Source organism: Typopeltis vanoorti, chromosome 16 (assembly GCF_054136105.1).
Source record: "Typopeltis vanoorti isolate ZY-2024b chromosome 16, IOZ_Tvanoo_1.0, whole genome shotgun sequence".
NCBI classification, from domain to species: Eukaryota; Metazoa; Arthropoda; class Arachnida; order Uropygi; family Thelyphonidae; genus Typopeltis; species Typopeltis vanoorti.
This window is the reverse complement of record NC_143564.1, coordinates 80,096,554-80,114,364: the sequence shown is the minus strand read 5'-3', so window position 1 is coordinate 80,114,364 and position 17,811 is coordinate 80,096,554. Positions and strand designations below refer to the sequence as shown.

General features: G+C 35.8%; 1 protein-coding gene across 6 annotated transcripts in view; it reads left to right on the top strand.

The window, feature by feature from the left end:
• Positions 1-670: 670 nt before the first annotated feature.
• The window catches only part of LOC150098154 (alpha-ketoglutarate dehydrogenase component 4-like), a 165,935-nt gene continuing 148,794 nt past the window's right edge, over positions 671-17,811 (top strand). For 3 of the 6 annotated variants that reach the window (XM_090406416.1, XM_090406414.1, XM_090406417.1), the window contains exon 1: positions 749-1,081. In XM_090406416.1, coding sequence (XP_090262542.1) covers positions 1,046-1,081 — 36 coding nt within the window. In that variant the 5' untranslated portion in view covers positions 749-1,045. The other 3 variants (XM_090406418.1, XM_090406415.1, XM_090406419.1) reach the window with 2 other exon arrangements.

Here is a 17,811-nt window from a genome sequence, read left to right as displayed (position 1 = left end):
ACACTCTCATAAATTCTTCGTACGTCATCTTTTCTTCCATTTATTCACTCTTTCACTTACTGTCAGATCAGATATCCATTGAACCTTCCAATTTCTTCTCTTTACTCTTTAAAGGAGGAACAGTATGCAGCACAACCACATTTCTCCTGAAATTATTACTTGAAAGTCTTTTACGATTATTGCATGTTATTTCGCCCAAATGTGGGGAAACATTTTTCTTTTATTTATCTCACAATATACAGATTTCTACCATTCGATAGAAGATGTTATATTTGCAAGATTAAAAAAATAGTTTTTTTTTTTTTTTTGTTTGAAAATGCTTAGGTTTTGTGCTGTGACATCATTCCAATCTCACTGCTCATTTTCAATGTCACTTTATTCTCCTCCCCCCTCATATACATATCAATATGATATTCTGGATGAATATAGAGAGGATTTTTTCATGGATAATGGATGATAATTATTATTGTCTGTTATTCATGAACATCGTTTTCATGAACTATAATTATCTATGAAATAATTTCATAAATAATAATGATATGAATTTTATTTCATAATAGTTAGTGGTCAGGATAAAAAGAGGATTTTTCAGCATTCTGAGCAGACCGAGAAATCTTGCTCCTTTCATTATCAGTTTTTTTTAAAAGTAAATTTGGCGCCGTTGTCCTTCATTCCGGTTCTCCCGAGCAAATGGCACAACTGTTTAAAAATGGTTTCAAAATCTTTATATAACGTGAGGGTTATGGTTTTTGAATAAAATGTTACGATTACTACTGTATAAAAGACATTACTTGTCCATTAATGATATGAAAAACTAGTACTTCCCCAAATTTACGAGATCAAATGAACCTGCATGATTTATCGACTTTCCAAAAATATTAATGTTCTTCATCAGAGTGATAGCATATAGACTTCAATTGAAGTATATTGCAGCTATTAAATCCGCATATTTTCTGAAAAGCGTGAATTAACTATAACATACATCTTACAATAATTGTTTTCTGCTATATCATTTAGGTGGCGTAAAAATAGGCTGTTGAGTATAATGTCCTCTGCATCGAGAGCGTGGAAGGTATGGTGTGTGCGTATATATGTATTTATATATGTGCATTTATGTTTATATATATATATATATATATATATATATACATACGTGAGAAGTTCCACATTTGTACTTGTGTACGTATTTTCTGTATAAAATTGGCAAGAACCGGCATTTCATTGACAAGAACCGGTATTTCAGATTTGCAGTGCAGTGTTAGATACACAATCAAAGGAAATTTCTTTTCATTCATTCTTTATTTATCTTTTGTTTTGTTTTGTTATTACGGGTTCCTTTAACCATCTTCGTTGTTTGTAGTAAAGACAGTATAACATGCGCAAGCAAGCGAAAAAATTGGAGGATTTACTTTTTTCGTCAGACGAGGATCGAGTCAGGAATATGTTTATTTTAATTTTTTTTTTTTTTTTTTTAAGCATACAGTAAAATAGTATTCCTGTAATGTAGGGTTAATGACTAGCTAACCTTGACACCAAATGGGAGAGCAATAGAGTTAAAGGACTCCAGTGATGGAATAAGGAATTTTGGAAGGAAGTAGGGTGGGGCTATTGTTCTTATTCACCAATGCAAGGAGTAATAAAAATAACAGTGCAATGCAGAGTTTGTTGCTTTGATACAGTTAGTCCACAAATTATTGGCACCAGTAAGACATTGTTAATTAATATTATTAACATCATCAGATCTCCATGGAGTCAAAAGACTCATCATGGGAGATCTGCTCCCAAGCACACATAGCCCATCATACTGTATTCACTGTCTCCACACTTTCAGGCAATGCATTCCAATCATCTACCACTCTCCATGCAACAAATCTACTCCTCACACCTTGCACATGGAGGAGTATGCACTAATGGGAATAGAATATGATGGTTATAGCATTTTTTGAAAAGACAAAAAAAAAAAAATGGCTCAATGGTCAAATGATGTGATAATGAATGACCTCACTATCCATATGTGCTACTGCAAAACACACCTTAAAATGAATGTCTTGCATCATTACCATTTTTGTTTTCTTCCTGTTAATAGGAGTGCTGCATGATCTGAATAAGCGACAGTGGCTTTATGTTATATCACTGGCTGAATGCACTCAAAGTAACAGTGTAATATCTAATAGTGTTGATTCTGGAAGTGTTAATTATATTTTTTTTTCACTCCTCATGTAAGCATAGCAAGGCAGAGTTGCCCACGTCCAAAATAAGTCTATATCAAATATGATCCATATTGCGGTTAAGGTCACCATTATCACTCTCCTGTCACTGCACTCACAAATCTCATCTGTATGAACATTTTTTCCCTCTCTTCTCCTCATTTCCTGCTTGTCGCAACACTCCACTAAATATTTAAAATTTATGTTTATCTCAACCTCACATCAAATGGCTTTAAAGCTATTATCACTACTGCTTTTTTTTTTTTTTTTTTTCAAGTTCTACAAGGAAGGAACACAACTCTTCTGAAATCATCAGTAATATCCGTCTCCTCTATTATTTATTTTTTCTGGCTTAATAATACTGTACATGGTTATTTATTGTCACTTGTAAAAATATATTTGTATTATTTTGAAGAAGTTTGTCTAATTTTGCTAATAAAATGGTGTGATTTAAAATGAAAATCAAAAAGACATACACATGTATGGTAGAGATACTAATTGATTTCATTAAATCTTCACCAAAGAATACAACCTCCATATCAAGAAATATCAACAGACAAGATTAGATTCCTAAAGATTTGTGGTACCAGTGGGCTATAGGCTTTGCAACTTGTCTTGTATAGGATTAATATGTAGATGATGCTTAGCCAGAGTTCATTATTATTTTGTATCATTTCAAAATTGCAATGCTGTGGTTCTCCTAAATACCAAATTTCATGAAATTCAAAGTCACAGGAGAGTGATTACTTAGTAATATTTTGTTTTGTGAAATTTTGCTATGAAAAAAAAAAAAAACAGACCAATTTAAAGAAACTGATATCATTAGACAAATTTAGTAATAATACCAAATATTCAATTTCATTAAAATCTGTCCATAAAGAACGGAATTACATGCAACTTCACTGGCTTAAATGCACTTAAAGATGACATGAAATACTTACCCAGACATGCTTCATGTAGAAATGCTTGGTGGTTATTTGTAAAAGTGCTTTACTGTTTCTTCTTCTATTTATATAGAAGAAGAAGAAACAATAATGGATTAATTTATTGAACTGGAGAGTGCTAATATTTTGCTGGTTTGGTGACTAGTATTATCACAGCACAAACTACAACAGTTGTAATTGAGCACCCTGTATAACTACAACTGTTATTACACATGGTGCTCAATTATTCTGTTATAGAAACAATTTAAATTTTCACAGAAAAGAAACTGTTAACAAGGTGCTCTCTATGGACCAGACAGCACCAAAGTTAATTTGGAGAAGTTCATGCTGTTGTGTCTTAGAATAACTGTCTCCCAGATCTGTGGTAAATTAATACAGCTATACTTGAGATTAGGGGAGTGCTTCAAATCTGATGCTGATTTTAAAAATTCTCTCTGAAACTCATAATGACATCTGTGTAGCACTGTTTTGTGAAAGAATATGAAGTGCATAGTCTGTCAGTCCTTACCTGCCATACTGATTATTGCAGAATTTAGTTGTCTTTTTTGAGGCAGATGCTAACAGGTCTGCCAGTCTATCCAAAACAGGCCAAGCTGCTGTCACAGGGAACTTTACTCCAGTATGTGCAAAAGGATGAAGTTGAACCTTAGGAGACCAATGAAAGTAGTAGCTGGCTGAATGTGTAGTTTGAAGGGTGTATATACACATACTGGCTACTGAATTAGAAACTTTTATTTAATACTGTATTGGACCTCCTTTAGTCCGAATTACAGACATATGAAGTTTGGCATAAATTCCACAAGCTTTTGCATCTATGTCTACAACATACCAAGCATTCACTAGACAATCCTTAACTAGCTCAGATTTGATGGAAGTGAACTTTGCACCTTGGAGTCCCAGTGGCAAACTCTGAAGAAAACATTCATTGATTGAACTAGGGAGGTATGTAGTGATGTTGTCTGCAAAGATAGAAGAATAAGAACATCATGAAGGACACAAGAATTTAAAGAGGCGGTCCTGATAAAGTAGAAAGCATAACCAAAAGTTCCTAGCAAATAGGTAGGCAGATGCCCTAAAAGAATACGGAGAAAAATGTAAGAGAGCTAAGCTAAATGTGTAAAAGTAGTTAAACAAAAGTCATGGGAAGACTGGTAAGAATATAGAAAATTAATATTAGGAAAATAGCATAATGTTTTCGAGGCTAATGAAGAAGCTTAGAAATGGAGGAAAGAATATTGTAAAAAGAATCAAAGATGATAAAAGTGGCATGAAAATATGACATGAAGTTAAGGATATCCTAGGAGTAATTTCTTTGAAAGATTGTTAAACGAACCAAGCAGTAACAGAACCATACTAGAAAATTTTCAAGAGGAATGCAAAGAGGAGTACATATCAATACTTGAGGTAGAAAAAGCTATCAAAAACTTGAAATGTGGAAAGGCAGCTGGATTAGATGATATTCAACCAGAAATGCTTAAGTATGCAGGAGAAATATGCTGGCCTGGTTGGCCGAGTGGTTAGTATATCTGGTCTCCAGCCAAAAGGCTGCGAGTTTGAATCTTGCCATGGGCATGGATGTTTGTGATTGTCTGTGAAAATACTGGTGGTAGGCAGTAGATGGCATTGGTGTAGATGATGCGGTTCACTGTAGTTGGTGGATTGAGTGTGGCAGAGACGGAGAGTTGTAGAGTTGGTGCCCTCCCTCGATGAGTCTTTGGACTCCTTGGAAGTGTCATGTAATAATAATAATAATAAATGTTTTGCAGTGGGTACACTGCATAATTCAGAGGGCTTGGTCAGAAGGTTGAATTCCCAATGACTGGAGTAGAGCTCTCATAGTACCCATCTATAAAAAGGAATAAAACTGAATGTGAGAATTACAGAGGATCTCTTAAGATCATCCCATGTAAAACACTTTGACACCTCATAAACAAATTATTATGTGATCGATATTTCCGAGTGGTAAATGGGGAAGTATCAGTAAACAGAGAGTGCTTAAAAATGGGCTACCACAGGGATCAGTGCTAGCACCACTGCTTTTCAGTCTTTTCATTGCAGACATTCCTGAAACAGTTAGTAGAAATTTTGCTTACGCAGATGATTTAACTTTGGTAATCAGTGATAAATCTCTAGAAAGAACTGAAGAAATATTGATAAATGATATGTCGGCCTTATGGCAGTTCTATAAAAAATGGAGATTAACATCAAATCCTGGTAAAACTGAATGTTCTAGTTTTCACTTTAATAACAGACTTGCAAATCAAAAACCAGAGGTATATGTTGATGGGACATTAATCTCGTTTAATCCGACACCTAAATACTTGGGGATAACCTGATAACTTTGGATAGAACTCTGTCATATAAACAACATATGATTAATATTGCTGCTAAAGTACATACTAGAAATAATATAGTTCGGAAGCTCTGCGGTACTACATGGGGCTCAAGTGCCACAACTCTACTGTGCACCGCTTTGGGACTGGTCTACAGCGCAGCTAAGTATGGTGCCCCTGTCTGACTTAATAGCCACCACATCAACAAATTAGATGTTAACTTAATCTCACTGTGTGCTTAATAATGGGCTGTATCAGAAGCACACCCTTACAATGGCTCCCCATTCTGAGCCATATTTCTCCTCCAGAATTGCGACGACAGGAAGCTCTGCTTCGTGAATATAAAAGAATCCTACATAACCAAAATCTCTCAATATATGAGTTTATTCCAGATGCTTTATCTGATAGATTAAAATCCAGAAGACCTACTATTAAAATGGCCTGTAATCCTCTCATTCAGATTGCCAGCTTTATGAATAAGTGGGATGCAATGTGGACTCAAGCAGTATCACCTGAAGTCTGTAGCTACATAAATATTCTTCAAAAACCATCTGGATTTGACCTGCCCAGGAATATATGGAAGACTGCTAACAGGATCTGTACAAGACATGGTGTATACGGAGACTTACTATCAAAATGGGGAAAGATACCGACTCCCCACTGCTCTTGTGGAGCCGAGACCCAAACCATTCATCATATGGTTCCGGAATGTGAGTTAACGCCAGCAAAGGTTGGTCGATTGGTAGAGCCTTTGCTACTAATGACTTAAGCAAGTTTGAGCATGGTTAGTAGTTGGACGGGATCAATCGTTCGATGCTGTTGGCACACTCTCCCTCAATGAGTCTTTGGACTCCCTGGAGGTGGAGGTGTCGCATAATAATAATAATAATAATAATAATAATATCCAGGTGAACTAAAGAACATTTTTGACCTATCCTCAGAGGAGATCAATTGGATTAAAAATTTAAATGTAAAAATATGACTAAATTTTTTGCTTGATGCTTGTCGTATATTTAATACCTGTATTTTATCTGCTTGTTTATGTTTTACTTCTTATTTATAATTTTATATATTGTATCTTATCTATATTCATATGAATTTTATTTTATTTCCTTTTAACCATGTGTGGAATGCATTGTGACTCAGTTGTGAGCTCTTCATCTGTAAATGAATTCAGGAAGAGATATGATAGATATTGTTTTGATAGTTTGGGTCTCCCACGATGAGTCTACTGACTCCATGGCGATACCCGTAATAATAATATGCGATACGATAAATAAATAAATAAGAGGATCTCTATTAAGTGTTCCAGGTAAGATTTATGCAGGCATACTTGAAAAGAGGTTGAGAAAGATTGTGGAAGAGAAACTTAGAGAAGAACAAGTTGGGTTCTGACCAAATAGAGGTTGACAAGATGAGATTTTCACCTTAAGACAAATAATTGAGAAATCACGAGAATATTACAAGGATCTGTACTTAAGTTTTGTAGATCTGGAAAAGGCATATGACAAGGTGCCCAGAGAAAAGCTTTTCAAAACACTACAATTATATGGGACAAATGGAACATTATAGAGAGCAATACATAATCTGTATTTAAGTTTTGAAGGAAATACAGGAAGATGGTTTGATGTAAAATCAGTGGCAAGACAAGGATGTACATTATCTCTACTCTTATTTATTATCTATATGGATCACATTATGAGAGAAAGCAGCATCAAGCATGATACTAGAATTGGAGATGTCAAACTTAGCTCTTTGTTTTGTGCAGAAGATATACTTCTAAACACATCCAGTGCAAGTCTCCAGGATTCATTAACTAAATTGAATAACACCTGTAACAAATTTGGCATGAAGATCAGCACTGTGAAAATAGGCAGGAGCATAGAAAACTTCAGCTGCATTCTGAATAGTAATCCTATAGAACAAGTAAAAAAAAAAAACTAGCAGTGTACAAGACATTGTTCAAACCAGTTTCAAGTTATGGATTTGAGAGTTGGCTTAAAAATAAATCACTTAATCAAAGACCTAGAGACCACAGATATGAGGGTTCTGATAAAAATTAGAGAAGTGAACCAATGGCTTCAATGGCAGAATCATATTAAAAATGATGATATTAGAAAAGAACTTGACATTATTATCGTCATTCGAGAATGTGTCAGCAGAGCTAATCTAAGGTGGTATGGCTAGTTAAATAGAATGGGTGAAGAAAGGTTAGTAAAACATGTTTGACGCCAAGATGGCAGGAAAGAGACCCAGAGGAAGACCAAGGTCTTGGTGGATTGATTTGGTCAGAAGTGCCTTAGAAGCACTTCTGATCAAATGTTAGATATGACAATATTGAAGGAAAATTGTGGATAGGAAATTAATAAATAATAATGTAAAGTTAATCATGTCATAGTAACCTGAACACCCTTAATGGGTGCATATCAGGAAATTGATGATGATGATAATGGACTTTGCTCCCAGATCTGTTTTTCTATCATGTCCCATACATTCTCAATGGAGTTCAAATCTGGGCTTTGTGGTGCCCAGGGAAGATGATGGAAGTCACTGTCATGCTCACTAAACCATTGCTGAACAATTCTTGTGTGATGGACAGTAGCATTGTTGTCTATGAAAAAACAACCATCACCTGCTGGATAAAAAGTGAACATTGCAGGATGGACTTGATTGGAAACAATGTTCCAATATTTCATGGAGGGCATCTGACCTTCCAGTAATATCAGGGTACCCATTCCACACCAGCAGAACTTGTCCCACACCTTGACACCACCTCCAGAACCTTGATTTGTGTTTACAAGGCAAGCTGTGTTCATTGCTTCATGGGTCTCCTGCCAAACTCTCTGCATACCATCAGTACAGAACAAAGTGTACCATGACTCATTGGACCACATGACTGTTTTCCAGTGTCCAGTCCCATGGTGTTCCTGACACCACTGTAGACACACTTTCTGGTTCTTTGCAGAAATCAGTGGTTTCTGTATATGCATATGACTGCCAATACTAATCCTCTTCAATTCCCTGCACATACTTCAGCGAGATATGGGTCGGGAACAGCCTTCATTAAATGCTTCCTTCAATTGCTGCACATGTGAAGTTCTATTTGTCTGTATAAGCCTTCTCAGACGATTGTGATCTCATTCCTGACAGACTGTTTTAGAATCAGTTATGCCTCTTAAACAAGGAATGTGCTTTATTTTTCCACTAATTAAACACTAGAGATAGCTTGCCTTTTGAGAAACCAGTCAGCTCTGCTGTTTTCAAAATCTTGACCCAAGTGATACGGGCACCCATAATAATCCCTTTATCAAACTTCAAAGAACCTTTATTTTTCCTATTGTGATCAACACTGTTGATGATTACTGACCAGCAGCATTCTTAAATAGTTGCCTAGAATGTGGTGATGCACGTGACCAAGTATTTTGTAAATATGCTGCATAAATGATGTTTACATATATATCTGCATAAAGGTTTCTAATTCAGTGATCAGTATGTGTAGATACAAGTATGGTATGAATAGTTATTAGCCCAACAATTAAAAATGAATTTATAATTTCAAAATTATTTTTATTTTTGAACATAATCTTCCTTAAGACTAATGTATTTATTCCAGAGATGCTCCAGCACCATTATCCCATCAGTGGTTCTCAGTAAGATCTGCAAAATACCCCTCTACAGCTGCAATCACATCTTGCTTCAAAGAAAAATGCTGACCAGCTTTTAGTTTTGGAAAGAGATAGAAATCAGAGGGAGCCAAATCTGGGGAATAGAGTGGATGTTCCAACAAATCATAGTGCAGATCCCTTAATTTTCCCATTGTCAAAACACCTTTGTGGGCAGGTGCATTGTCCTGATGAAAGATGATTTTTTTTCTTCTGCAAACCAGGTCTTTTCTCACAAATTTTTTCTTCTAGTCTGGTTAAAAGATCGGAATAATATTCCCCAGTTATTCTTTTACCCTTTTCTAGATAATTAATAAACATCATCATCATCATACGTATCAAGGATTTAGGCCTAGTATTGCCTGTTCCGGCCTTAGAAGTCATCGTTGAATCATTTAAGAGGACGTCCTGGTTTTCTTTTTCCTAATGGCTTGTACTTTAAGGCTTGTTTTGGTAATCTTTCTGTTTTCATTCTTTGAACGTGTTCCATCCATTTATGTTTATATTTTTTAATTTTTTCAATTATTGGTTCTTGGTTTAATTCTTTCATAATATCTTCGTTTCTTTTGTGATCAAATAGGGTATACTTTGCAGTTTTTCTCATAAACTTCATTTCTGCTGTTGTTAATCTTTGTTTGTCTTTTTGTTTTATTGTCCAGATTTCGCTTCCATACATTAAGACCGCTAGGGCTAATGTATTGTATACTTTAAGCCTGGTTTGTTTTTGAACTAGGTTTGGTTTAAATATAGAGTTAATTACTCCTGTTATTTTTAAATATTTTGCAGTTTTTATGTTTATATCTTTTTCATTTTCATAAGTGATCATACATCCTATGTAGTTAAATGAATTCACCTGTTCTAAGATCTTGTTATCTAATACTATTTTAGTTCTTGCTGGATCTTGTCCTTTAAAGGCCATAGTTTTTGATTTTTCCGTTGATATTATCATACCATAATCTTTGGATATCTCATTTAGATTTAAAATAGCTTTCTGTAAGTTATCTTCAGAATTTGTAATTATTATTTGGTCGTCTGCAAAGAGGAGAGTGTTTAAGTTAACTGTAGGTGAAAGTTTAATTCCTTGATGTAAATTTTTACTCCATTTTATTATTATTTCATTTAAGTAGATATTAAAAAGAGTTGCTGAGAGGGGACATCCCTGTCGGACCCCTTGGTTTATCTCTCTTGTATATGATAGCTCATGATTTAATCTTATTTGTATTTGATTATTTTCATATATACTTGTGACAGCTTTTAGGATATTATTTGGTATTTGTCTTTCTTTTAATATGTTAAATAACATGTTTCTTTTAACTTTGTCAAATGCTTTTTCAAAGTCACTAAATGCAATATGTGTTTCTAAATTATATTCTCTTCTTTTCTCTATTATTAATTTTAGGCAGAAGGCTGGGTCTATACATGATCGTCCTTTTCTAAATCCATTTTGTACCTCTAGAATAAAGTTTTCGGAATATTTCATTAGTTTGTTATTTAAGATTCTGCTGTATATTTTGTAACATGAATTTAGTATACTGATACCTCTATAGTTTTTAGGGTCATCTCTATTACCTTTCTTAAAGATAGGAATCACAATTGCTTTTTTCCATTCTATTGGGGGGATACCAGTTGAGTAAATTTTATTTAAAAATAATAAGAGTCTTCCTTTGAATCTTGTTCCTGCGTATTTATATAGTTCTGAACCTAGCTTATCTTCTCCAGGTGATTTTCCGTTTCTTGTTTCTTTCAGGCTGATTTCTAATTCTTCTTCAGTTATTTCCTTTTCATTTTCGTTAATTGTTTGCCAGTTGTCTTTTTTAAAATATTTGTCTGTCCACAGTTCTGTGTAGTAATTTAGAAATTACTAAACATAATTAATAAATAATTAATAAACATATAATTAATAAACAAAATGCCTTTAGTATCCCAAAACACCAATGCCATGACCTTTCCTGCTGATGGAACCAACTTTATCGGCGCTGAACAATTGGCTTCTGTCTATTGTTTTACTGTTGCATGGATTCTGGTGTGTAATGGTGAATCCAAGTTTCATCCATAGTAATAAATCGACTCACAAAATCAGTTTTATTCTTGTTAAAATGCTCCAAGCACTGTTCAGAGATTTTCATGTGAGTGCGTTTTCGATCTGCTGTGAGCAATCATGCCGCCTATCTTGCACAAAGCTTTTTCACTTGCAATTCTTCATGCAAAATATATTCTACACATTCTTTTGAAATGCCTATAGTCTCAGCAATTTCATGCACTTTGACTCGTCGGTCATCCAATACCATATCGTGCACTTGATCAATGATTTCTGGCTTTGTTACATTTTTTGGATATCCTTCACGTGGATCATCTTCAAGGCTGGTACTGCCACCTTTAAATTTTGTAGCCCATTTCTTAACTGTCGAAAATGAAGGAGAAGAGTTAGCCCATAAACTTTTATGAACTTTGAATGAATTTCTTTTGGCATTAAATCTTCTTTTACTGAGAATTTTATAACCGCATGATACTCAGTTTTATCCATTTCAATGGATACAGACAGAACTTTTTTTTCTGACAGCCGTATAAAACAAACTACTTAATAGAATGACTTGCAATTTCACATGGATGCTTATGACATATGTACCAACTTAGAAAAAAAAAATCATGCCGATAGTGTTGCCATCTATGGTCGAGGCCAAGAACTTTTCAGACCATCCTCGTATATATTAGCTATCTTTTCAGATATACCTTGCGATATGGAATAGACATGGTTTTGTTGTGATCTAGTGTGTTGGTTGAGGAGGGATGGTGGATATTGTTTTGTTAATTTTATAGTGGTTATAGCTATTGGCTGGAAAAAAAAAGTGTTGGGAAGGTATCTGAGTTTAGTTTCCAGGGTTGTATCATTAGAACAAATTATCCAGGCTCTCTCTCTCTTGAGGATGCCAAACTACTGGGTGAGGGTGGTAGAAGTGTGATTGCTTATATAAGTAACCTTACTGTATGTGTGGGATTTCTATAAACAGGGAAGCATAATGAACCTTGTCACTAGTGTCTAGGAAGGAGAGATAGTTGGTTTCTTTTCCTAGTGGAGAGAGAAAGAGGGGATTCCTCTTTACCTCTCCCAGTATCCAGTTCTTTATTCTTTAACTTTTATCCAACTCATCTGTCATTATTATAAAAGAAGAGAGTAAATTTACTCAGGCATTTCCTGTTCTTTACGAGGTCATTTCATTCCCCATCATATATGTTCACTGGGCATTCGCAGTTGCCGTATGGTCACTCTGATGCTCGGTGATGAGCCACGCCGGGCCTTGCCATGTAGTCCTGTTGTATGCTTTTTCTGGAGGCTTCATCTCTTATTAGCATTATGTGACATCTTCCAGGACTCATTGTGGGAGGGCACACTACTCCACTACAACTCACTGCTACCTTTACTTAACTTCCAACACATGACACTACTACTATCAGCATAGCATGATTTATCATCCCCCTAGTATATATTGCCAGTCAAAATTGTGTGTTCTCATAGCTGATTTGCCTATATGCAGGATGAAAAACCAGAGTTTCTGGGAGGGAAAAAACCCTGCTATCTCTGCATGAGATTGGCTAACTCACCTTCAATTGAAAAAAAAAAAAAGCTCATATAAAGATTCCTCTCATCACAATGAGAATTGAACTTGGTTCTTTTCCATTTGGAGGGTACAATGTACCATGTTCTTATTCGTATTCTTTATCTGCAATGTATCATTTTCTTATCCCTCCTTGTTCCTAAATTCTGTCAATGATCAACTTTTTCCCTAAGACACTGATTGATTTATAATATGTCAGTTTTTTACTTCCATGGGATTTTACCTGAGACTTAAGTTATTTAAACAGCGTAGTCAATACCATTTCCTTTGCACATTCTTGTAATATGCAAGCTGATAATTCACTCGAATCTCATAGCTTTAGACCATCAGATTAAATTTTTCCAGTATCCTAAATATTTCCAGTTCATCAGTTTTTCTGTTGCCATGTTTTTTTTGTTTTTTTTTGTAACATCTCTCACACTAATATCTTCACATTTGGATGATAGACTGTTGCAAAGTGGCCACTCTGTACAGCAATCCCTTGATTAGTGCGTTCTTTAAAACAGTCGCATTAATCGAAAATGCACTAATTGAATATAATAACCTATGGGAAAATGTATAATTCGTTCCTCAGATTTTTTTTTGACCCTTAATTTTTTTTCTAAAAGAATTAGGTTATGTCTCAGGGTCTAATTAAAGGAAAACCATGAAGCTAAAAGACAATAAAACATATTCAGAATATAAATTTATTATTCTACTTCTTAACAAAGATTATTAAATCACTTAAGGAATTGAACAACGTAGATATGAATATAAATTAAATTACACTTTAAGAAATATTTCCGATATTTTGGCAACGTCACGTTGCCATCTTCAAAAGGAACTTACAAAAAAAAGGCACGTGCACGTAGGCACTACAACACAGTAACTGAGAATGAAGAGATGACGCTATTGTTCTCCTAAAAGTATTGGTCAGCTTTGACGTCTCCTCCTTATTCACAAATGTCCCACTCAAGGAAACTTTAGAGCTAATCCAAGTTAAATTTTCTCCCGATATCTCAGCCGCCCTATTTCAGTTCACAATGAACTCAGGCTATTTTGTTTGGCAGGAAAAATTCTACAAACAAATAGAGGGGACAGCCATGAGTTCACCATTCTCCCCACCCTTGGCCAATTTCTTTATGGAGACCTTTGAAGAAAAAGCCTTAGCCTCTGCCCCACAAAAACCAACCCTATGGCTTTGCTGTGTTGATGATGTTTTTGCTATTTGGTCACATGGCTCTGAAACACTCCTCTCCTTCTTAACACACTTAAACAACCAACACCCCAGAATCAAGTTCACCCTGGAAAAAGAGGAAAACAACAGCCTCCCTTTCCTAGACACACTAGTCACCTGCCAACCTGATGGAACCTTGGTTTTCTCAGTTTATAGAAAACCCACCCATACAGGCAGATACATTCACCAACAATCCCACCATCCCCCCCTCACAACAATATGGGGTGGTGAAAACACTATACAACAGGGCTAAACTAATCTTTTCTAACGACATGGCCCTACACACTGAACTAAATCACATCCTCAACACTTTCTCAGCTAGTGGCTATCCCCCCCCCCCAAAAAAATCCCAAAAATATTAAAACCTACAAACCACAGCCCCCCCCCTCCCCCCTCCACAACAAGGATTACTCTAAATCCATCACCATTCGAGGTACATCCGAGGGACCTCGGAAAAAATTACCAAAATCTTAAAAAAACATGACCTGACCTCCTGTTACAGGCCATACAGAAAATTGGCATCCCTTATTTGCTCTACGAAAGACCAACCACTTCCCCTAGACCTACCTGGTGTATACCAGGTCCTTGCAGCTGTAAACTGTCTTACTTTGGCTAAACAGGTAGTACAGCGAATATCAGAATTTCTGAACACAAGGACTACATCCGTTTTCACAAGTACAGCCATTCTGGTCTTGCAAACCATGCTCTGGATACATGCCACAGAATACGGTGGAAGAAAGCTACAATAATACACCGTAGCAAATACAAATTTGAAAGACTATTTATGGAATCAGCCTCAGCCATAAAAAATTCTCCAAACCTCAACAAATTTGGCTGTATGCGACTGCCTCAAATTTGGGAGGCTTACATCAGTAGACCTTCAGCCCAACGGCCAAGAACACCTACTTAGCCTGCTAATGGGGGGGCACCATCAGGACTTTTAGGAGAACAATAGCTTCATTCTTGTTGTAGTGCCTACATGCATGTGCCTTTTGTTGTAAGTTCCTTTTGAAGATGGCAACGTGACGTTGCCGAAATATCGGAAATATTTATTAAAGTGTAATTTAATTTATATTCATATCTACGTTGTTCAATTCCTTAAGTGATTTAATAATGCATAACCAACGTATAAGCCTGTCTACGCGTTCTTAACGAAGAATTGAGCACATAGTTTGGCAGGTATTTTGTTGCTTTTTTTTCATACAACCGACAGTATGGCCCTATTGCCTCTTCTACTATTCTGCAAATTTTACTGCTTCTCTCTTCATCTGGTTCAGCCTCTAAGCATTGCTGCTTAAAAACTTCGATTGTACAAAAAATATTTTCAAATTGTTTCTGTGAAATCTCTTTGGGTTTATTAGTGACTAAATTTTCTTCATATTCTTCAGGATCTTCCCGTTGTGCATCTAAATTTAGCAGGTTGGAATCACTCAATTCTTCAGAATGAGATTTAATTAACTCTTGGACTTTATCATTGAAGGGGAGAAAGAAATGAAGGGCGTATGAATTGGTCGCCAACACGAAATCACGTGCTTTATAGATAAAATTTCCCAACTGTTATACAAGCAAAATAGTTACCACTTTAAAAACTACAATGACCATAAAAGAGAAGTTAATTTTCCGACATGTAATAATAAACAACTCATCTCAGAAAACGGATTGATTACCCTATTATCGGAATAGATTCTCCTTTTTGTGACATGCACAGAAGTGTCGAAGGATCTCAAATCTGTGCTCGTACTATAGCAGACGACATAAATTTTGGCAGTAAAAATTTGGAACATAGTGTACATGGAAGTAGTGTAGTATACAATTAAAAATAACTTTGTAAAATGTTTTAAATCAGTAACTAAATTATTTCATTCTGGTGAGTGATTTTTTAAAATAGTCATTTTTAAAATCTGTAACATTTATTTTTAAGATGTATATAGGCGCACTAATCGAATTTGGGTATTGAAAAAAATTAAGCACTAATCCAAAATGCACTAATCGGGGCGCATTAATCGAGGGATTACTGTACTTTGTTTCTGTCACCTTGCTACCATCAACGCTCATTGACAGTAGTAAGGTGACATAATCATTCCTCCTTTTAATTGCCATATAGCAAAGGAACTATTTGGGATTTCTGTTGACTAATTTCCTCTCATGATTTACCTTTCTTGCTTGTCTTGTACTACTTGTGAGTTTACTAGTCACCTCTCGCCTTATATACTCTCCACAACAATTAAATTTTTTTTTTTTTTTGGATGATGGCTGAGTAGCATTCAGCTCCTGCTTGATGCTGCTCATCCATCTAATTCACACCTGATGTATCTTACTGCTTACTGATCTTATGTAGACATTCTGGTATTGCTTCCTTCAGATATCTCTTGACTATCTCTCATTCTATCCTTGTAGATTCTTATAGCATGGTGCTACTTCTTAAGCTTGTCATAATCACCTGTCCTGTAGTTCCACTACCCCCCCCCCCCCTTCCTAATTGAAAATGCCATGTTTAGCAATCTTGCAAGTCAAGACTGTATGATAATTTTCCATTTGGAGAAAATGTGGCCACCTCGGTTATGGACAGATCTCCTGATCCTATGACCAGATATAGCATTCTCATACTCCATGTCCTCTCCATCACATGGTGTTTCAAATTCTATTTTCTTCCTGTCATTGATTTTTCCTCATTTTGCAATATTGTAAGTCAAGACTGCATGATCACGGCATGTGGCTACCATGGTTATGGACAGATCTCTTGATCCTATGACCAGATACAGCATTCTCATACTCTGTGCTCTTTCAAGTCCTGATTTTACCTGATTTTATGCTCACCCATAGACCCACACTTCACCATGCAGGCATTCGAAACTGATATCCTACAGAATAGGTTGGTTAATCCTTATTCTAGGAGTGCCTTATGTCTGTAGGTGTGTGCGTTCATGGGGCTGGTTTGACTGTTCTGAGGGACGAAAAACCCGAGTTGGGAGAAAAATCCTCTACCTCTGTATGAAACTGGCCAACTCACCTTTAGTCAAAAGAGACCAGATAAAGGTTCTTCATGTCATCGACAGGAATCGAACCCAGGTCTTTCCAACCAAAGTGCTTCGTCTATACCGACTGAGCTATGGAGGCTCTCATTCTTTCAAGTAGGTGTATAAATTCCATTTCTTTCCTGCTATTGATTTTTCCTCTTTCTATTCAATGTCTCCAGACCTAAATTAAGAAAGGAAGCATCTAAATCCCTTGGCAATAAGTGCAAACTCTAGTCCAGTTTGTTATCAGGTGTGATGAGTGTTGGAAAGACTGGTTAGAGATAGCCTACAAGATTATATCGATGCAAAATTTTTGCAGAAGATATCATGGTTTGTTAAGGAAAGGTCTTGTTTGAGTAATCTTGTGGTTGGCCTGGTTAGCATATCTGCTCTCCAACCAGTGGGCTACAGGTTCAAATCCTGCTGTGGATGTTGGTGATTGTCTTCAGGTGGGAGATGAATTTCATCGCCTGGTGTGTGAGACCATCACTCCACTTATTGGAGGCCTGAATGGCTTGAAAACATTCCCTATTTGGTCTCTAGAGCAGGGTTTCCAGAATATATATATAAAATAAAATAAACAAGTAAATAAAAACATAAAATCAATAAAATAGAAAAAAAAACTTGATTCTGCCCATGGTGCAAACATTCTATGAGTTTATAAATAAATCTTTCACAGGTGAGAGCCACATAAAAAAAATACTAAAAATAAAAAAATATCCACCCTAGAGTTATGTTACTATTATTTATTATTATGTGACACCTCCAGGGAGTCCAACGACCCATTATGGGAAGACACTGTACTCTACTTTGCTAAA